At 37.5% G+C, this 23,048-nt stretch overlaps 1 protein-coding gene across 12 annotated transcripts in view; it reads left to right on the top strand.

Moving 5' to 3' along the window:
- Positions 1-23,048, top strand: part of LOC309807661 (uncharacterized protein) — a 150,201-nt gene that overhangs the window by 74,575 nt on the left and 52,578 nt on the right. For 3 of the 12 annotated variants that reach the window (XM_082627494.1, XM_082627495.1, XM_082627492.1), the window contains one exon: positions 20,997-21,380. The exons of 6 other annotated variants lie outside the window; for them this stretch is intronic. In XM_082627494.1, coding sequence (XP_082483620.1) covers positions 20,997-21,061 — 65 coding nt within the window. In that variant the 3' untranslated portion in view covers positions 21,062-21,380. Of the gene's footprint in view, positions 1-12,328; positions 12,520-20,410; positions 21,381-23,048 lie in introns of those variants that run through there. 3 more of the 12 variants (XR_014294607.1, XM_082627497.1, XM_082627498.1) reach the window with 2 other exon arrangements.

The raw sequence follows: 23,048 nt of genomic DNA, 5'->3' as shown, positions 1-23,048 counted from the left end.
GTGTGCGACCAGGGAAGTCCGAGAGCCTGGTTTGAAATGCATTGTCAGAGCACGTGGCTCAGTGACTCGGGGAAGGGGGATGGCCCTCAAGTGCCCAGGACTTGGGTAGCTGCAGAGGTTGGCGAGGCTCTCAGAGCAGCGTGAGGTGGACTGGATGAGGCTCCTGAGGTGCTGGTAAGGACCTCCCTCCTTAGGATGTGGGCCTCCCGTCAGGAAAAGCGGGACGTGAAGGCAGGCAGACCCTGAGTTTGACTGAAGAGCCTCCCCTCTATGCTGGTTTTGGTTTCTTCCTGTGGAGAAACTGAAACCTTGTAATTGGGACAGTGAGTCATCTGATCAAAAGATGTCATGTGTAGAGACTGTGGACGGCATGAAACGCGGGGTGGGGTGCGGTGGGTCAAGTCAGGGGGACTCTGGGCTCCAGCGCGATGCCCGACAGGAAGGGGCGAGGCCGCGGCGTGTTCCCGCTCATCCTAGGCCCCGGTAAGCAGTATGGACGTTCCCTTGGGGTTTTCCTGAATCGTGAATGAGGTTGAGAGTATTTTCACGTGCTTAGAAGCCGTTTCTTCTTTTTAATTGGTAGACAGTCTTTAGAGCAGTTTTAGGGTTATAGGAGAACCAGAATCGAGCAGACCGCACTTTCCTATACCCGTCCCTCTGGGTTCCCTCCCTTGGTAACATCTCTGGCCTGTGTGGCGCGTCATCTCAGTGATGGCTCGGCATTGACACCTAATTCTCCCCTGGAGTCTGTAGTTTATATCAAGGCTCACTCTCTGTGTCCTACTGTTCAGGTTTGGACAGGTGTGATGACCTGCAGCCACCACTGCAGTGCCACCCAGAACCATTTCACTGCCCGAAACATCCCTGGGGGCCACCTGTTCACCCGCCCAGTGCCCCCAAGCCCCCAACAGCTGCTGGTCTTGTTACTGTCTGTGTATTTTTGCCCTTTCGAGAATGTCACGTAGTTGGAGTCCTTCATTCTGTGGTCTTTTCAGACTGGTGTCTTTCTGTTTTTGTATGAAGGGCCTGTTCATGTCCACTGCCCGTCTTACTGCCCCAATGCTTTCCTGTGGTTTTTTTTTTTTTTTTTTTTTCTTCTGTGCGCGCGCCTCTCACTGTTGTCTCCTCTCCTGCTTCGGAGCTCAGGCTCCGGACGTGCAGGCTCAGCAGCCATGGCTCAAGGGCCCAGCCGATCCGCGGCATGTGGGATCCTCCCAGTCCGGGGCACGAACCCGTGTCCTCTGCATCGTTTGGCAATGGAAGGCTTCCAGAAGCCTCCCCCTTCCATTGCAGCTGAGGAAGCAGCTCCTCAGCTGAAGGTGTGGGTGAGGTTGGGGGTTTGAGAATAGGCAGTTGGAAGAACTCCTCAGTCTGGAAGACACGATGTGGGAGGGAATCTGAGTAGCTCATGTAACGTGTGTATATTTTATTCACTAAATCTTGAGTTAGCTCTTAAGATTGAGAAGAAGCAGCATTAGGGAATAATAAGCGAGCTGTCCTCCACATCCTAAGACACGGTACCAACTGAGACTATAAATCTGCAGGTCCAGATTCATTCACAGATGGTAGGCTGATGGGAAGCTGTTAGCCAGAGTTAGGGGGTTAGGGAGCAAATCCCCAACTTAGATTCTGTAGAGGGTAACGACCTGCCTCTCTCATGCAGGGGGAGATGGAATTCTCAGCTCGATGCCTCAGGACTCCGGTCCGTTATCATAGCTGTTCTAATCTGTTTCTGAAGTGGTCTTTTCTACAACATTGAAAAAAGTGACTGCATTATCCTGAACATTTTTATCAAGTAACAAATCAGCTGATATAAATGCATAAAGTTGGCTGAAAGCGGGCCAGGATTTCAAAGCCCCTTCGGCATGTCTAGGTTGGGCACACGTCATGGAGCCTAAGAGTTTATTTAGATGGGGAATCTTAAAAAGCTGCGACTAAAAGTGACCATGAAATCATCCAACTTTTAAGTTTGAAAAAGGCTCATTCTTTTTCATATGTAAAAAAGCATTAACTGAGTCATTAAATGAGCTTTTAAAAAAGCCTCCTGTCAAGAGAGTGACAGATACAGAACTTTAAACCCATGCCTCTGGGGCCAGTGCTCTTTCTGTCATAAAATGTTTCTCCCTAACATTTGATGAATCAAAACATACACACACACACACACACACACACACACACACAATGTTAAGACCCAGTGTTCACTCTTCAACTTGCTTTCAACCATATGGAAACTTTATGGATTGAGTCTTTCAGATATTATTTCAGAGCAGATAAGCCAAACACTATTTCTCTCACCTGGCTCCAAGCACTGTTTAGTCTTCTCCAACTGGGTGTAATTATTCACTAGGGATCTCACCTATTGTTCAACACTCAAACTTGTGATGGCCATGCTGTGGACTCCATTGTCTTGAGAGGAAGGTTTATACACCAAAACATTTGGGTGGGTGAAAGGAACACAGGAGAGGAGACTAGAGGAAAGGTATCGGTAAATATGTAGTGAGTTGTTGCTCTTCTACCTTGATTATGCCTGAATGGCTATTTTTATTAACATGAGCTTGTGCTACATGCTTGATGCATGACACACGCAGACTCCCTTAACTTAGAACATAATTGTGGCACATGTATCTCCAGCTACAAATATAGATACCAAAGAGCCTAAGGAGCTCTGAGAGTCACATACCTTCATTTATTTTTTTGACTTTTTCTTTTTTTGTGAGAATTGAATAGAAATAAAAGCTAAAAAATATCCCTTATTCACCTAGCAATTTCTTCTTATCTTCCTTTTCTCAGGTAACATCTCTAGGAATCCTCCCATACCCAGGAAAAGATAGTTTCTCCTGCTCTTTACAATCAAAACCCCCTGGGCAACCCTTTCTCATACCTTTTATAGTAGAGTGTTGAATTGTGGATTTACTTGTCTGAATCTTCTTTAACCTGTGAGAAAATTGAGTGCAGGGGCTGAATCTTCCAACAGTGTATCTTCCAGTGCCAAGCACAAAAGAGTCAACTGACATGTAGCTTTAAAAAAAAAAGTATCTTGTACATATTGTAAGTGTTCAATACATTTGTACATCAAGTACATGAAATAATCAAGGCTGAGAAATATGATAGGAAAAAATTAATATTAAGGAGGATTTATAAATGAGTAGAAAGGGGATTTTAGGGAAGAAATCATGGTTTAAGATTATTGGTTTTTTTTAACCTGGTGTATGTTGCGGATTGCTATACAAGAAAAGGCAGTTCAATACTTTGAAAATGTGTGAAGTCTGTATTCATTAGTTCATCAGCTAAAATAAGGTGGTATGCCCATAGCTGCTCATCTTTCAAAAATTTTCATAAATGTCAACTTGTTGAAAATATTTTTGAAACTAATTTTTCTTTACCTTTTAAATTCTCTTGGAATTAAACATGGTGATTTACCACTAAGACCTTCAAGATGTATTAATTTATTTAGGCCACCATAATAAATTTGAGAGAGTCTTTGTACAGAGATGCATTTTAAAAAACACAGTTAATCACCCAAAAGTAATTTATAAAGGAATGCAAATTTTAACCATTACTCATAAAAAAAAGGTGAAAAAAGGAATTAAATTCATAAAAAGTTGAACATTCCTAAATCTTCATCCCCCTACTCAATTTTCTTGTAGTTCACAGTGCTGCAGAATTCCTAATGCAGAAATCCTCAATTATATCCAGCACTTTTTGGCTTTTCCGTTTTCTTTACAAACCCTCCATTATTTTCTTTTTCTTTTTTTTAAATATCTTTTTTGGAGTATAATTGCTTTACAATGGTGTGTTAGTTTCTGCTGTATAACAGAGTGAATCAGCTATATGTATACATATATCCCCATATCCCCTCCCTCTTGCGTCTCCCTCCCACCCTCCCTATCCCACCCCTCCAGGTGGTCCCAAAACACCGAGCTGATCTCCCTGTGCTATGCGGCCGCTTCCCACTAGCTCTCTAGTATTCTGTACTTGGTAGTGTATATATGTCCATGCTACTCTCTCACATCGTCCCAGCCTCACCTTCACCCTTCCTTGTGTCCTCAAGTCCATTCTCTATGTCTGTGTGTTTATTCCTTTCCTGCTCCTAGGTTGATCAGAACCATTTTTTTTTTAGATTCCATGTATATGTGTTAGCATACAGTATTCGTTTTTCTTTTTCTGACTTACTTCACTCTGTATGACAGACTCTAGGTCCATCCACCTCACTACAAATAACTCAATTTCGTTTCTTTCTATGGCTGAGTAATATTCCGTTGTATATATGTGCCACAGCTTCTTTATCCATTCATCTGTTGATGGACATTTAGGTTGCTTCCATGTCCTGGCTATTGTAAATACAGCTGCAATGAACATTGTGGTCCATGACTCTTTTTGAATTATGGCTTTCTCAGTGTATATGCCCAGTAGTGAGATTGCTGGGTCGTATGGTAGTTCGCTTTTTTAGTTTTTTAAGGAACCTCCGTACTGTTCTCCATAGTGGCTATACTAATTTACATTCCCACCAACAGTGTAGGAGGGTTCCCTTTGCTCCACACCCTCTCCAGCATTTATTGTCTGTAGATTTTTTGATGATGGCCATTCTGACCGGTGTGAGGTGATACCTCATTGTAGCTTTTGATTTGCATTTCTCTAATGATTAGTGATGCTGAGCATCGTTTGATGTGTTTGTTGGCAATGTGTATGTCTTCTTTGGAGAAATGTCTGTTTAGGCCTTACGCCCATTTTTGGATTTGTTTGTTTGTTTTTTTGATATTGAGCTGTGTGAGCTGCTTGCAAATTTTAGAGATTAATCCTTTGTCAGTTGCTTCATTTGCACATATTTTCTCCCATTCTGAGGGTTGTCTTTTCGTCTTGTTTATGGTTTCCATTGCTGTGCAAAAGCCCCATAGCAGTATTGTGAGTGTCACTGAAGCAGACTTGGGTCCACTTATCCACGTGCAATAAACCCAATCTACTGACACTGGGTTGTGGTGAAATAAACTGCCGTGATTTATTGTAAGGCACCATACAAAGAGTCCGGGACAGCTAGTACTCAAAAAGCCTCATTTTCCTGATGGGTTTCAGCAAAGTGTTTTTAAAGGCAAGGTGAGGGAGGGGAGTCCCAAGGTATGTGATCAGCTTGTGCACAGTTCTCTGTTTGGTTGATGGTGAGGTTTCAGGACAGTGTCACAGGGGTTAACGTCATCAATTCTTTGGCTCCAGTAGGCCTGGGGGCTATGTGCTCATGGTCATTAAGTAGTTAACCTTCCATTTGGTGGGAGTTTTAGCATCTGTAAAGCAGGAAATGTGCATCAAATACTGTTATCTATGTACCTCAGAGAGGAACTAAAGTAGAGGATATGGGGGAGGGTTCTATCCTAGGAAGGCCCCATAGGGTCCTCATCTGTTACATGAGCCCTGATGTTCTTTCCAAAATCCTCTTAAAGTTGAAGACAGACAGATTGGGTTTCCATTTTTTTGCTACCAAAAGCATCCTAACTTATACACTTGGCATAAAAATACTCTACTAATTTGGTACCTGCTCAGAGGTCTTGCTCAGGGCTGTACACAACTCCAGCTTGTGTCATTCACATTGACATTATTATGAATGGTACCCACTGGAGTTGTGCAGTCCCCAACTTTCATAGTTGTAAAAGGCTGTGCTGCTTTGTATCTGCTCATCTTTCCAGCTCCCCTTCAGTTGTCTTACATATGTGAGCTACAGTTGAGTCAGTTCCAACTACTTTTGCTCTCCAGAGGAACCATGGTATTACTTGGGCTTTTTGTGATCACTTTGTTCCCAATGCCAAATACAGATTCTTCACAGTTTGTTCATCTGACAGAGTCGTGTTTATTCTTTGATGGTCTTCTCAGATATCACCTTTACTCTAAAACTTTTCTGGTCACATCATTTTCCTGCCATAGACCCTAGGCACTCATAGTAAATGACTTTATCAAATGTAAACATAGCACTTTGTGTACATTTCTATCAATGCATCTCATGATGGTTTTATGTTAGTCTTCTGTACTGACCTATGTGCTTTTTGAGCAAACAGATTTTTCTAATTGTGGCCTAGTAGAGGAAACCCTAGCACACAGCAGATGCTTAAAGGACTCTCTCTTTGTGGACTGTTTAATGTATTCATTAACACTCATAATTAACTGAATGAACCAAATCATTTAATATTTACAGTTTTCCACAGCAAGATCTTTTTCGACCCACCGCCTAGAGTAATGAAAATAAAAACAAAAATAAATAAATGGGACCTAATGAAACTTAGAAGCTTTTGCACAGCAAAGGAAACCGTAAACAAAATGAAAAGACAACCCTCAGAATGGGAGGAAATATTTGCAAACAAAGCAACTGACAAGGGATTAATCTCCAAAATATACAAACAGCTCATTCAGCTCAATATCAAAAAGACAAACAACCCAATCAAAAAATGGGTGGAAGACCTAAATAGACATTTCTCCAAAGAAGACATACAGGTGGCCAACAAACACATGAAAAGATGCTCAACATCACTAATCATTAGAGAAATGCAAATCAAAATGACAGTGAAGTATTACCTCATACCAGTCAGAATGGCCATCATCAAAAAATCTACAGACAATAAATGCTGGAGAGGGTGTGGAGAAAAGGGTACCCTCCAACACTGTTGGTGGAACTGTAAATTGGTACAGCCGCTATGGAGAACAGTATGGAGGTTCCTTAAAAAACTAAGGATAGAGCTACCATATGACCCAGCATTCCCACTCCTAGGCACATATCCAGAGAAAACCATAATTGGAAAGGATGAATGCACCCCAGTGTTCACTGCAGCACTATTTATAATAGCCAGCACGTGGAAGGAACCTAAATGTCCATCAACAGAAGAATGGATAAAGAAGATGTGGTACATATATACAATGGAATATTACTCAGCCATAAAAAGGAATGAAATAGTGCCATTTGCAGAGATGTGGTTGGAGCTAGAGATTGTCATACAGAGTGAAGTAAGTCAGGCAGAGAAAAGCAAATATTGTATAGTACCATTTATGTGTGGAATCTAGAAAAATGGTAGAGATGAACTTATTTGCAAAGCAGAAATAGAGTCACAGATGTAGAGAACAACCTTACGGTTACCAAGGGGGGAAGGGGTGGATGGGATGAATTGGGAGATTGGGACTGACATATATAACTACTATGTATAAAATAGGTAACTAATGAGAACCTACTGTATATCACAGGGAACTCTACTCAGTGCTCTGTGGTGACCTAAATGGGAAGGAAATCTAAAAAAGAGCGGATATATGTATATGTATGACTGATTCACTTTGCTGTACAGCAAGAAACTAACACAACATTGTAAAAGAACTATACTCCAATAAAAATCAAATAAAAATTTTAGAGTTTTCAATCCCCCATTATCACATATATCCAGATGCAGCAATATTTACTTCTTCTATCAGTTGCCAATGTCAACTAAAAAAACCCAAACAATAGCAGCATAGTAAGGAGAAACTTTACTCAAAAGGGTAAGTGCAAGGAGGGGCCTATTGCAATTGGGGGAGGAGAACTATTGCATTAGGGAGAATGCTGTGACCCTAAGATCTGCAAGCCTCTCAGTGGTTAATCAAAAGGGGTTTTTCTTCTCTTGAGAGGAAGTAACAAGGGTATTAAGGGTAGGGTGTGGGCAAATGGGATAAAAGAGTAGCTTGAGTGGGTGGTAGATCAGAGAATATTTTACCCTGAGGTCAGCCTGTTCTTAGGAGAGATTATCTGTTGACTCAGTCTGACAGTGAGTCCGAGTTCTGGAGCCTGGAGGAAGGAGTGAAACTTTACAGTTTGATTAATAAGCAGTTTGTTCCAATTGATTAGTAGGAATAAACACTTCAGATGATAATTTATGAGACAAAAAAAATGGCAATTTGGAATATCTTTGTCTGGCATTGCCATAGGTAAACAAGAGGAGGCATCTGTGGTGGTTCTTAGGAATAAGCTGTTTTCCACAACACAAAGGGCAGAGGGATATCTTAACTTTTGCTGTTTTCCAGGATTCGAGGGCTCAGGTAAAATTCCACATTGTCACTAATAATAGTTTTCAGTATCGAAGGACACAATTAGACTATATAAAACTTTATTTTCTTTTGCAGTGGTCATCACACAGCCAAGCAAATGTATCCACTTGTTAAATTTAATTACCTTTTATCTTAGAGAGTTCCCCCATATTAAATAGGTCGGAAATTTTTATAAAGAATCAAATATTGCTTTCCTGTCTGAAAAGTGTGGACTGAGTATCAGAGACTTATCAGATTCCTTGCAAGCTAAAGTCACCTTCATTCACTTGATAAGACTGTAGAGGGCACAGTTGGACTGAAACAAAGCTTGAGTGAAAGAGTGTGAGAACTTTATTACACCTAGCTAATACCCAAATGTGTGCTGTCAGTGATTCATATCTGCCTTTCAGAGCAAAGGTCTTTTAAAAAATCTTTTTGAAAGAGGGTTTTCTTATTTGTCACTTTACTTTCTTTTTAATTAATCCTAACAACATTTCATGTGAGAAAGTGTGTTTGAAGAGATAGAATTATAAATGAGTCCAGCATTATTGTTATAGTCCCTGTATTAAAATGTTACTGTAAGCTAAGGCAAGGAAGTCAAAGATAGTAGATTAAGAGAAAACTGCTGGGGCAATGAGCAAGCATTATTAAAAACAAGTGACAGGTTTGTATTACTCTATTGGAAGTAGCATATAGTAGTGGAAAGACTAAGGAATTAGTTGGGCTATCCGTAAGCTATTTGAAGCACAGCTTTTCCAAAGCTAAGTAAAGTTTTCTCTAATCATCAGCTAATTTGTGGTTTCAAAATCCTGTAGTGTTCTTGATGCAGTTACCACCAAAATGAAGCATGCCCTTCTTCCTAATGGTCTACTCCTCCCCTTCCTTGTACTATATGTGCAAAACAAATGACATATACGAACTCTTTATGTTCTCTTTTCGCCCTGCTTTCATTCCACATTGCACCAAGATTTCATTTTCCACATCAGTAATGGCTTTATAATTTCCAAATTCAAAGGTTTTTCTTCTGTCTCATTTACCTTAAAATCTCAATTGCTTTTGATGTTTTGCTCCTCACAGATGACTCTTATCTTTTTGCTGTAATTGTGTTGACTATGTACTACCTGTTACTCTTTTCACATATTTAGCAAATCAGTTTGTTACTTTGAGTGCTTCTTTTTGATTTTTCCCATTCCACTATTTTGGGAATTCACCATACTTCTGTATTTTGTGTGCTGGTTCTCCTCTATCAGACTATTGATTGAATTTTATGTTTCCAGCTAAAACCTGCCATTGGATTGGCTATTACCTCAGTGGGAAATGGCTATGGTATCCATGTAATGTACTCTCACTAAAGCCCCAACTTTGTATTGCTAATTGCCTTCTAAATATTCATAAATGGATGTCTTGCTATTCCTTGAAAGATAGCTATTCAAAATCATTTTTCTCTCCAAACCTAGTCCCGCTTTTTGATTTTCTCATTCTTCTATCTCTGCCATAGCCTTTAGATAGAAAAAAATTTGACTGTTTTTTCAACTAACACTCTGTAGGCTCCTTGCTATCCTCCTAGGCCAGGTCTTTGGGCCAAGGTAACTAGTCTCTGGATCCATTAGAAAGTCCAAGGGGGCAGAATTTTCTTTATGCTTTGTTCATTAATGTAGCCTAATCACAAAGGATGATAACTAGCTCAATTAATATTCATTAATAAATGAATGAGCCCAAATACCCAAAGTTAGGTTCTCCTATTATTTATTTTACATTAATTACCAGATGAATATTTTTAATACCACTTTTGTATTGCTGCTTTTCTGATCAGAAACTTCATTTAGTCTATTTTGTCTCTTTTTTTCTGACTTTTAAGATTGTCCATTTTTCTATTCTAAGGAGGTCCTAAGAAAGTGAATTAATGTTGTGGGTAAGAGTGAACGTACTGGAGTTAAACAGCCTGAGTTTGATTATTGTTCTTTCATTTACTAACTGGGACAGGTATTTAATTTTTCTGTGCCTTGATTTCTACGTCTTTAAAATTGAGATAATGATCACTGGATTGATGTTAGGATGAAATAAGTTAGTGCGTCTTAAGCACTCAAACAGTGCCTGGTATTTAATGAATGCTCAATATGCATTATTATTATTATTATTATTAACCTCTACATTTGAAAAGCGTCTGTACAGTCAGTGACATCCAGATGTTTAATAGAACATATCCCATCTTTCAAACAAAATTTTACATGTAATCCCAATAACTTTATGAAATACAAAATAAGTGTGGCTTTGATTATTTGTACCCTCCGCTCTTTCATAAACTCATAAATGTCCTTGACAAAATCCCCAAACTCCAAGAACTACAATTTAAAAACCCCTGGTCTCAGTAACTTTTTTTCTTTTTTTTTAATATTTATTTTTTCGGCTGCACTGGGTCTTAGTTGTGGCATGCAGACTCCTTAGTTGTGGCATGCGGAATCTTAGTTGCAGAATGTGGACTCCTAGTTGAAGCATGCATGCGGGATCTAGTTCCCTGACCAGGGATCAAACCCGGGCCCCCTGCATTGGGAGCACAGGGTCTTACCCACTGGACCACCAGAGAAGTCCCTGGTCTCAGTAACTTTTGATGTAAGTATTTACTGATTGACTAAGTCATGTTGAAAACCATTAGATTGTAGAAAGAGCAGGCGTTTTAATAATACATCTATTATATTGCCTGTCTCAAGTGAGGGTATTGTAAGACAAGGAAGTTACATTTGAAAATATTATGTAACACAGACAATTTATATCTATTTTAGTAAATTTAGATCAAAGGAATAAACTTTTTTTATAATAAATGAGGGGTAAGTTTGAATTACAAATCATACTTAAGGAATCAAAGTGTTGTGTTATTATAATTGTCATATATAGAATAAATTATTTGCCCTTTGAGCATTTGGAGATGACTTAAAACATTATTTGTTTCTGAACTAAACCTAAAAGATGTAAAAAGCATTTTCTAAATGATAATATTGATATTAACAATACTTATCCTTTTACTTTCAACTCTGTAAGCTTAGTAAAACTTCAGTCTTTATTGATATCCCCATATCTAAAAGATATTTATCTCTACTGCTTAACTGGAAATTTTTGAGAAAAAATTAATTGATGTTATTAAAAGAAAGGTGTCATCTAAAATTATACTGTCTTATTCTTAGAAAGAATTTGCTGAGTGATCCAGTGAACATCTGACTAAGAGTCATGTACTCTTAAAGGGGTTGAGAACAGGTTCATGAGATATTTGAGTCCCTTCATTTTACAAATGAGAAAAATATGAGCCTGCTTAGCTAAGGAATTTACCAAAGATAGATGATTGCATATTAAATATTAAGAAGTATTAAAATCTCTGTTCTCAATCCAGTACTCTTTCCACCATTTGGAAAATTAATCATACAGTCTCAAACATCAAAATATTTTTTCCTGTATCCAAAAGAGAACAGAATGTCATGTTTTAGAATCCAGATGTCATATCAACTTAAAAAGCAACATAAAAAACAATTGTAAAGTAAAACTTTGGATTAAGCAGATGATGACTGCTTGATTGGTAGTGGCTTATACTGGAATATAAAGTAAATCAATAAGCAGAAATACTGCAGTCATCTGTTTTTCTGAATGTCAATCAACAGAGCTGTTCTAAGAAGGATTGAGAAATAGCAAAAGGCTGGTCTTTCTCCAATCTGTGGTTGTCTTTATTGAACTCATTTTCTTTTTTCCTTGCCCTTTTTGGTGCCTCTTATCTCTGTTCTCTCCTTCTCCTACCAAAACTTCTTCTAGGAAACTTGTATCAAACTTGTACTGAAATGTAAATGGCTTACAAGCCTTAAGGTGCTGCCTCTCCCAGGGAAGTGTGAGGAGTGAGATTTAAGAGGGGCAAAGAAAGGTAAAGTTATAGAATGTATATCTAAATATGAAATTTTAAGCATCAATGAGGAAGAGAGTAGCAGTTTTAAATTGTAGGAGGACACACTTCCCAGTGATTTTAAAACCATTGTTAATCTCCCCAAAGAAATAAAAACCAAACAAACAAATATGCAACAAATATAACAGCCAAACACAAAAACAAAAATAAAAAACCCCAAATTAATGGGACTTGACTATGTTGAAACTGAGATTAATATGTGGAGTATTGATTTCTCTAATAAGTTGAGTCCCTCAGTCCATGAATATGGTATATCCCTTTATCTAGGTATTCTTTAATTTTTCTCAGTACTGCTTCATAATTTTGCATATAGAAGTCTTCGTACCTCTCATTAGATTTATTTTTATGTGTTTCACTTTTTAGATATTACCATCAAGAGCATCGTTTTCTGAATATCCTATTTGCTGTTGGTCTGTACAAATACAATTGATTTTTAAAAATATTGACCTTGGATTCAGCAACCTTGTTAAATTATCTTATTCAAATGGCTTACCTGTAGAATTTGTTTCAAATACCATAAGGATTAAAAGATCAATTCTCTAAAACAATGTAATAAATCTAAGATTTCATACAAAAAGTAATGTTTTTAAAAATTCATACAGCAAAACTTGACAGGAAAAGAAGAATAAATATGTAAATCCACAATCATCGTGGGAGATTTTTTTTTTTTTTTTCTTTTTGCGGTATGCGGGCCTCTCACTGTTGTGGCCTCCCCCGTTGCGGAGCACAGGCTCCGGACGCGCAGGCCCAGCGGCCATGGCTCACGGGCCCAGCCGCTCCGCGGCATATGGGATCCTCCCAGACCGGGGCACGAACCCGTATCCCCTGCATCGGCAGGCGGACTCTCAACCACTGCGCCACCAGGGAGGCCCATCGTGGGAGATTTTAACACAACTCCCTCAGTAGTAGGTAGAACAACCAGCCAAAAGTCCATGGAAGATTTTTAACACAAATATGAAACTTGATCAATTTGAAATATATAAAACGCTCTATGCAACAATGATGATGGAAATCACACTTTTAACAAGTATATATAGACTATATTACAAAATTGATTATATGGTTGTACATAAAGCAAGTCTCAACATATTTCAAAGACTGAAATACAATAAAAGATGCTTTCTGACCATTGAGATGTTGAGTTAGAAATCAGTAACAAAAATTATTTTAAAATAGATCCAAATGTTCAGGAATTAAGCATTTTACTTTACTAATCCACAAAGAAGAAATCACAATTAGCATAAGAAAAGCAAAATTTTAGCTATACTCCCATGGTTTATTACATATGTGTGTACTCTAACACCATCACAGTTTCCCCCACAAGCATATGCACTAACAGAGTTTGTATCCTATCTATCTAGTTTCCTTTAGGGTCTGATAAGGCCAGTTGAAGATGCTTACTAAATGCTAATTGGGTGTATCGGCAGAACTCTTGGTTTTAAGCAACATGATATGACTTAGATAACTTTAAGAAAATGAATTTATTACAATGACACAGAGTAGCTCACAGAATGGTTTGGAGAGTCAGAGAACCGTGGGTCTAAACTATCAGCCAGGAGAAATGTCTAAACTTATTTCATGGTCTGATGTGGTGAAGACGAGATTGCCACTACTGCTGGATTACTTGATTACTCTGCAGATTGTAATGCTGAGCTCACAAACACAGAATTTAGATGCTGCTGGAAAGAGGGTATTGCTTCCACTAGGGTTCTTTTGTGTGACCAGTATAGACTCTACAATTACTGTTTTCCACTCACTCACTGGCAGCTTTTAATTGCAAATCTGGGGCATATGCATCCAACTGATAGAATTCCGTTTTTGTGCTAATGCCCTAGTTTCAAAGGAGGCTGAGAAAACAAGTACTTGAGATGTTTAGCTTCTATGGTGAAAGGTGGATTTGCCTCATAAAGTGGGAGATTCCTAAAACATAGGGAATGGACAAGGTTCATGCAATTTATCTATGACTTTCAGGCAGACATGGGTCTTGCCAAGACACTTTGGGTAGTCTATTTACTGATCTGTAGGTTCTCTGAGCATGATGTCATTAAAATAGAGGATAAGTGTGATGTCAGAAGGTCAAGGTCTCTATGAACTAAGCTGTGATGTAGAATGAATAAGTTGAGACAATACAGTGAAATTAATACTGCTGCCTTGTGATTTGCAAGCAAATTGTTCTGATGTTCTCAGCTTTTTAGAGTAAAGGAATAAAAGCATGTGCCTAATCAATAACTATTGATTACTTAGAAAATAAAGCAGGTTCCTTAGAACCTTACTGATTTGTTCTAGTGAAGAGACCACATATAGAATAACGGCCTCAATTTGCTGTCTCTAGCTGATCAAATTTATAACAATCTTCTGTTTTACTCCTGAATACTCTGACTTCTACACTAGACAAATTGAAATTTTAAAAGGGAATATGATAGAAATCACCAACCCTGAATTTGTAAAATCTTCAGTAGTGAAACTAATCACTGTGATTCTCTTAGGGATTTAATCATGCTTTTGATATATTATTATAATAAATAGAGGAAGCTCTTGGGGCTTTTAGTGGGCTCTTCCTAATAAAAATATTATTCCCTGAGACATGCAGCCAAGATGGTGATTCTGCTTGTGGCTGAGTGTACTACTTTAATGATATACTAAGAAACTAATGAAATATTTATGGAATTTTGGGGCATCCTACTAGTCCTACTGGGAGGCAGACTTAAGTCAAACTGCCATTTATCATTTCATCTTCATGTCACCACCCTGACTAGTGGAGAATAGTGGTATCGAAGGTACCAAGAATCAATACAGGGAAGGGTAAAGAGGTTGGGATGGGAAAAATTGATTTCCATTTTCTAGGTAACTCGTCTTGGCTAAGTCATTACATGTCTCCAATCATGGCGAAAGAAATGTTACTATATATCGTAAAATTGACTTCTCTTTAGAAAGATGGCAAGTGAGGGTTGGAGAGTCCTTTCTTTATTGGAATCTACCATTATATCCTCATCCCACTACAAAGCAGTCCAGTTCTTTTTCAGTCAATGCCCCATTCCAAGATGCCAATTAAACTCTCATAATAAAGCAGTCATCAGAATTAAATGTTTAGTGTTATTCTATCTCAACCTGTGGATGCAAGAAGTAAGACTTTTATCACATTCACAGAAAGTTAATGATATTTTGGCATTATCTTGAGCTGGGAATTTAAGACTGGAATATTACATTCTTATTACATTGGTTTATCCTGTTGTCTTTATTTTTAATTTATTTTATTAATTTATGAAAAGAAATTTTATTGTGGTAAGAAAACAATATGTGATCTACTCTCACATTTTTAAGTGTATAATACAGCCCCTGGCAACTATCATTCTATTCTTTGTTTCTACAAGTTTGACTATTTTAGATATCTCATATAAGTGGAATCATGCCGTATTTGTTCTTCTGTGACTGGCATATTTCACTTAGCATAACATCTTCAGATATATCTATGTTGCTGCACATGGCAGATTTTCCTTCTTTTTTAAGGCTGGACAATATTCTATTGTATGTATATATCACATTTTAAAAATGTATTCATACGTTTTGTCCATATCTTGGCTATCATGAATAATGCTACAGTGAGCATGGTAGTGGAGAAATATCTTTTAGATCTTGATTTCAAATCTTTAGACTATCTACACAGAAGTGGCATTGCTGGGTCACGTGATAATTCTATTTTTAAGGTTTTCAAGACCCTCCATACTATTTCATAGCAACTGTACCATTTTACATTCTTACCAACAGTACACTGTAGTTCCAATTTCTCCACATCCTTACCAATACTTTATTTATTTTTATAATAGCCATCCTAACAGGTTCAGGATGATATCTCATTGTGCGTTTTCTTTTGTTGTTTTTTGGGGGTTGTTTTGGTCTGTGCTGTGTGGCATGTGGGATCTTAGTTCCCTGACCAGGGATTGAACCTGCACCCTCAGCAGTGAAAGCACAGAGTCTTAACCACTGGACCACCAGGGAATTCCCTCATTGTTGTTTTGATTTACATTTTCCTGATGGTTAGTGATGTCGAGCACCTTTTCATATATCTGTTGACCATTTATATATCTTCTTTGGAAAAATGTCTGTTCAAGCCCATTGCCCATTTTTAAATTGGGTTATTTGGGGTTTTTTTTTTTTGCTATTAAGTCATAGGAGTTTATAAATTTTGAATATTAAGCCCTTATCTGATACAGGGTTTGCAAGTATTTTCTTCTCTTCCATAGGCTGCCTTTTCATTTTGTTGATTGTTTCCTTTGCTGTTCAGAGGGTTTTTAGTTTGATGTAGTTCTACTTGCCCATTTTTGCTTTGTTGCCTGTGCTTTTGGTGTCATATAGATAGGACATCATTGCCAAAATTAGTGTCAAGGATCTTTTCCCCTATGTTTTCTTCTAGGAGTTTTACAGTTTCAGATCTTATGTTTAAGTCTTTAATCCATTTAGAGTTGATTTTTGTGTATGATACAAGAGTCCAGTTTCATTCTTTTGCATGTGGATATCCAATTTCACCAACACCATTTGTCAGTTTTGAGAAAGAACAAAGTTGGAGGCATAAGAGTTTCTGATTTCAAAAAATATATTACAAACCTACAGTACTCAAAACAGCATGGTACTGGCAAAAAGACGAATGGAACAGAATAGAGAGACTAGAAATAAACATATGCATATACAGCCAACTGATCTTTGACAAAGGAGCTAAGAATACAATTGGGAAAGGATGCTCTCCCAGTGCCCTTAGAAGTAACCATGACACCCTACAGATTTGGAATATTCAGGGCCTCCATACTTTTTTAAAAGATAAATTTATTTATTTATTTTTGGCTCCATGGGGTCTTCGTTGCTGTGCACGGGCTTTCTCTAGTTGTGGCGAGTGAGGGCTACTCTTGATTGCAGTGTGCGGGCTTCTCATTGCCGTGGCTTCTCTTGTTGCAGAGCACAGGCTCTAGGCTCATAGGCTTTAGTAGTTGTGGCACACAGGCTCAGTAGTTGTGGCTCGTGGGCTTAGTTGCTTCCCGGACCAGGGCTCGAACCCGTGTCCCTTGCACTGTCAGGTGGATTCCTAACCACTGCACCACCAGAGAAGTCCCAGGACCTTCATCCTTTTACATGTGAGTTACTACTTGATTTTCCCTAGTCAGGTCACTAGTAGGCTTTAAGTTCCAGGAGACTCTAAGGTTAATTTTTCTCAATTTGTTTCTTATTGCCAACTAGAGATTTACTGTCTCCAGTGCCAACCAGGCTAGATAAGTGATGGCAATTTCCCCTATATCCTCAATGATCTGTTGTCTCTGATCTCTCCTGGTATCAATTTTTATGTTAGAGCAATAGATGACTTACTCTGGGTTAATTAAGTAGAAAATAAACGATTAAAAATATATTGGACAGTTTATGGAATCTCTAAATAAAAGATTCAAGAACCAGGATTGGTGTTTGGAAGTTTAAACTTATGCCTAGGAATCATGCTGTAGAATTGGTCCAGGGAACAACCTAGTGCAAGAGTCACTGGGCAGAGACACTTCAGCTAGAACTACAAATATCAATGATAGGGGATGCTAAATACAGTAATATGAATCACTGATACATTTGTTCTGGATACTGAAAACAGTGTGTGCTTTCCACTTCCAGAATATATTCTAAGCAGTCTTTTCTTCTTGTCAGTAGCTTCTAGTCCAGTCTCCAGAATGGATATAACTGATTGTCAGAGCTAAGGTCATATGCTAGCCTATGGCTTTAAAGGTTACTCAGAGATTAAGTAGCTGGCATTTTCAATCTCAATAACGAGAGACAGATTCTTCCTCATAAGATGGGGATTTCCATAACTTATATATGGGTTCATACACTGGACAAAAACGAAGAGTAGAACTCTCCATTAGAGTTTATTCATGAATAAATACCACATAAGTCATAATTTTCTTTACAATATTTTGGAAACAAGAATAAGGAAGTTTTATATATATATATATATATATATATACACACACACACACATATATATATACACACACACACACGCATATATGTATATATGGGTGTGTGTGTTTATAAATTCTGACTTTATATAAAGTAGGCCTTTGTTTTTTACTGTGACTGTTCTGAATGCAGAATGGGGATTCTTTTAGTTACAAAGAGGAAAATGAAAACTTTTTTCTGAACTAAACTACATGAAATGTGAACATGAAGATTAACATCGTCTCTGAGGCAGGAACCTCAAAATTATACTCCTTCTCAATCAATGTTATTGTCAGTTCTTAGTTTTATTAATTATTAAAGGAAAATATATATCCAAGACATTACTGCAAATAAATATTTTAGAATATGTCTGGCTTTTCCTGTACAGTGAAAACATTTTTATAATATGAAATGTAAGAACAGATATTTTTCCAACGTAAGTTCTCGTTGCACATTCTCACATATTATAACCATATGTAATTACTGTTAAGTGAAAAGCCTGAATTAGATGAGTAAATTGTTAGAGCCAGTGGTAAGAAAATTATTATATATATTTTTAGCACAGTATTTAAATTTTATATTTAAGAAACTTTTGAGGGACTTTTCATCTAGCTAGTAAGTGAGTTAATTAAAAACAGAGGAACGTTGTGAAGAGTGACACCATGGTGTTTTTAGAATCAGAGGGGTATGAATTCAAATTATTCAATGATAATTTTTGAGATCCTACCACAGCCAGGTACATGGCTTTTACATTTTCTCTAGGAATTTCATTTTCATCATCTAAACAATAGATATAAAACATTTAACTAATGAAGTTTTTGAGAGCAGAACAAATCTTCAAGGCAAGACACAAAAAGGTGAAAACCTTTCCAAGTAACTTGACTATGTTCCAGAGCAAAACTCAATAATATTTATAGAAATACAAAAATATTCATCACTACTACAAGGCAAAATTAATAAGTTATGGCATCCAACCAAAGATTACCAGGCATACAAAGGGTCAGGGAAAGATGAACTATAATAAGAATAATCACTTGAGAGTGACCCAAAACTGGCACAGATGTTAGAATGAGAAGATAAGGAAGTCAAAATAGCTTTTATAATTGTACCACACATGTTAAAAAAAGTTATGTCGGAATATAGAAGATATAAAAAAGAACCAAATTTAACTTCTAGAGATGAAAGCTACAGTTATTGAGATCAAAACAAAGCAAACAAATCATTTGATAGGTGTTGTGTGTTTGAAAGTTTGTTGTTTGAAAATTTGTTTCATTTGTTCTACCAATCAGACCTGGTAGAAGAAACAGTGTTTCTGGGTAAGAGATGATGAAATACCAGTCCTCCAGTTAGTTCACTGTCACTCTCAGAGAGCTTAAAAGAGAACTCAGTGTGGTCAAACAGTAGCCCAGAGAATAAGTTGGAGGGGGTTATTGCTGGAAGTGACAAAAGTTAAGACATGGCTTCCACTTTGGGGTGTCTTCTGTTGTAAAAGAGGCAAGAATGAGGATGAACCTTAAACTCTTCCCATGCTGAAGCCACAGAGTGAACCCATCCCATGTTATTAGAGGCCACTGATATCAGAGGCCGAAGACCAGGATCATAACTGCTAATGGGCAGCTAATTGTGCTTGTAGTCAGAGGAGGGTCTCCCTCTTTTCCCCTTTTTCTTTTTAATTCTAAACTCAGGGTTATAATTAAACAAAACAGGAATTTAGAGAAGAGCATGTGGGAAGCTTTTTGGCTATTTGGAGTTGTTGCTTTGAACAAATATCCCCCCAATAAAAATAATAACATAATAATAGTAGTACATGAAATGTCCATATATTTACTTAAATGAATTCTTTAAAATTAGATGTAATTTTTGGTCTAGACTGCAAAAGCATTAAATTTCCCTTGTAGCAGTTACTGAAAAAAAATTAAACATTTAAATTTCTTTACTTCATCAAGATTGAATTTCTCAATCAAACCACATATGATTAACCTGGTTTTCCAATGTATCTTTTATAACAGACACATAATCTGATAATAAACATGGCATTGTTTTCTGAATTATTTTTAATGACATACATGATAGAACATGAGAGGATCTTGGCCCATTTAGCAACCCCCATACTTTTATTTTAATGGAACATATAGTTTAGGTAGAAAATATAGCCTAGTGGATTTAAAAAAAAATTATCTTTGGAAATGAAAAATAATGGAACTGAAAGATTATGTATAAATTAGAGACTATAAGGATTTGATTTATTTGAAGTACAGAGTCCTTAAATTGTGCTTCTGGTTAATAAACTGGCTTTAGACATTGGACAAAGGTCTGTCATTTCTTCTACTACAGTCTGGTATTTCAAGAGCTACCAAGAAAACACTGCTGAATGGCTTTAGGTCTCAGAAGTTAAGACACAAGAGAAGTCAGATATCACCACTATGGTGGTAAATTCCCTCTATGCAAAACAATTAAAAAAAATTCCACTTCTCTCATTAGAATACCACAGTGCAGAACTTCCGTGGTGGCGCAGTGGTTAAGAATCCGCCTGCCAAGGCAGGGGACATGGGTGCGAGCCCTGGTCCAGGAAGATCCCACATGCCCAGAGCAACTAAGCCCGTGTGCCATAACTACTGAGCCTGCATGGCACAACTACTGAAGCCCACGTGTCTAGAGCCCGTGCTCCACAACAAGCGAAGACACCGCAATGAAGAGTAACCCCCACTCGCCGTCACTAGAGAAACCCCACGCGCAGCAATGAAGACCCAACGCAGCCAAAAATAAATAAAAATTAATTAATTAAAGAAGAAAAAAAGAATACCAGAGTGCAATGTCATCATCTCCTCAAGAAAAAGTGCCATATAATTCTGTTCTCTGTCTTCAGTGTTATGCAGTAAGACAAGATTTGTTTTCTCCAAGTCCCCCCTCCCTTTTTTTGGTCATTTCCCCCTCCTAGAAGAGAGCCTTAGCTTAGATGAGAAAATAAAGTTTCTATTATCATAACACCAAATAAAGGCTATCAACATTTGCAAGGGAAATTTTGATTGTAGATGTTTAACTGAAAGATTAAAACGTATTTCCGTAGGACCTTCAAGGTACCTGACCTCTCCCACAGCGTATCTTGCTGAGAAGATGAAAGGAGCCTATTGACTGCTAATCAAGCCTTGCAGAGTAAGAAGAAAGCTGAAAAAACCAAGGTCATGGTGAAGAGGAGAAAAGTTAGGGAGAACCTACAGAGATGCAGCTTTAAGCTGAAACCTGTATAGACTTTAAATGGAAAAGAGGAAAACACTATCCGTGCTCTCCACTGTTCTCTATGTGTTTTGTATTGTAACGTCGGCTTTTCTTCTAGTAACAGACCCACTTTCATGCTCTTCCAGATATTCAAGTCTACATAAATAAGGATTTATATACTTGTGGTCTTGTCTGAGATTACTGTACTGTGACATAACATATGGCTGTGCCTCCATCTAAGACTCCCATAGAAATTAGCCAAGAAATACTCCACCGTTTATCTAAACTACCAGATTGTTGCTGAGGAAGGGGAGTGCTCACAGCTTTTGTAAATTGATGTAATGAATACTCTTTCAGCAGGGGAGTAACTTGAGAAAAGTAGTAATCTTGGCCTGGAAGCACTGGCCGAGAGAATGCATGGTTTAACATGAATGCCTAGGTTAATGCTTTCTTGTGAGTTTATTAGTTTCCCATAGGAAAATTTCACAAGCTGTTATCAGGCTATGAAGAGAGGGAAGAAGCCTGGGGAAGGTCATATGTGTGCCTGCATCATCCAAAATGGATGATAGAAGGGAAATTAGATTGTTTATGAAGACGGAGGAAAAGTCCCTGAATGATATGGCAATATTGATGGGGGCAATGCAGTTGATACAGTATTTGGCTCCAGCTACATTTGAAACAGGGCTTGAAACTAGTGAAATGACAGCCAGTAGGTACGTGAGAAGAAGAATGCATTATTTAGGAATTCATGATTCTCTACCATTCTCAAATAATTCATTGAATAATTAATTGAGAGGATGGGTAAGGGAAATTGATTAAGCTTTAGAGAAACTGATATAAATTATTTAGTGGACAGTGTATGTTATGATTGATTTAAGAGATTTTCAAGGGTAATTTTGACTTTACTCCCTTAAACAATATTTTCCACTGACTTTAGCACCTAATCAAATATCAGAGTAATATTTGACTCCAATTTATGGACAGATTTGAATATACAAAATCTTAAGTAACCTAAGAATGGAAGGCAAGTTTAAAGAGAAGTTATAAGGTATGAATACAAATTTTTCCTCTCAATAAGCAGTGCAAAAGGAGAACTACAGCTGTAGAACCCTAGAGTTTGTAGAGCTTTTCAGTGTGATTGAGCCATCAGAGATCAATGTTTTATGGTACCATAGTAGGAAATCCTATATTATGATATCACAGTATCGAAGTTAGTAATCTTATTCAATTGTGATGGTATTTTAAAAGACTAAGAAAATTAGGATGTGTGTGTGTTTGTACTAAAGGAAGTTGAAGAAGAAACTATTAATCATTAATTTACTGTATCCCAAATTCAGAATTCAGAAGTTGGCATGGTATAGATTCAGGAATTTTTTTGTCTGTGTTAGATTTAAGGAAGGAGTGAATATTATTTGATACCCATAGGAAGACTAAACCTAAAGAGAATATAAATACTTTTTTCTAGGGAGATTTTTTTTCCTTTGAAAAAATGCTTCAGGGTAACACTTGAGTCTAAACTCTTTGGGGACAGTGGCTATTGGTGAGAGTATTTGGAAGTGTAGGTATAGTTAAATAATAAACTTGATTCTTGGAGTTAAGGACTCTGAAAAGGCAAGAAAAGTTACTTCTCTAAGGGCAAGATCACCTTAAGGAAGTTAATTTGAAAATGTCATTTAACAGGTGTGAGTTTTGACACACTTCAGTGAATATGTGCACCATGTTGTTTATTGACAAGGGGAAAAAGTATTACTATGTCATTAACAAGACCACTTCTTACCAATCTGAAAGAACTAAAGATATTTGGAGAGTTCAGATGGTATTATAATTGATTCATCCAAGATTACTCCTAGAGTGAAATAAGTGGATTGGCACTCAGCATCTATTTGATCTATAGTCATTTCCC

Source organism: Mesoplodon mirus, assembly GCF_964341445.2.
Source record: "Mesoplodon mirus genome assembly, chromosome: 7".
Taxonomy (NCBI): domain Eukaryota; kingdom Metazoa; phylum Chordata; class Mammalia; order Artiodactyla; family Ziphiidae; genus Mesoplodon; species Mesoplodon mirus.
Note: the sequence above shows the minus strand (reverse complement) of the source record. Positions and strands in the feature narration are given on the sequence as shown.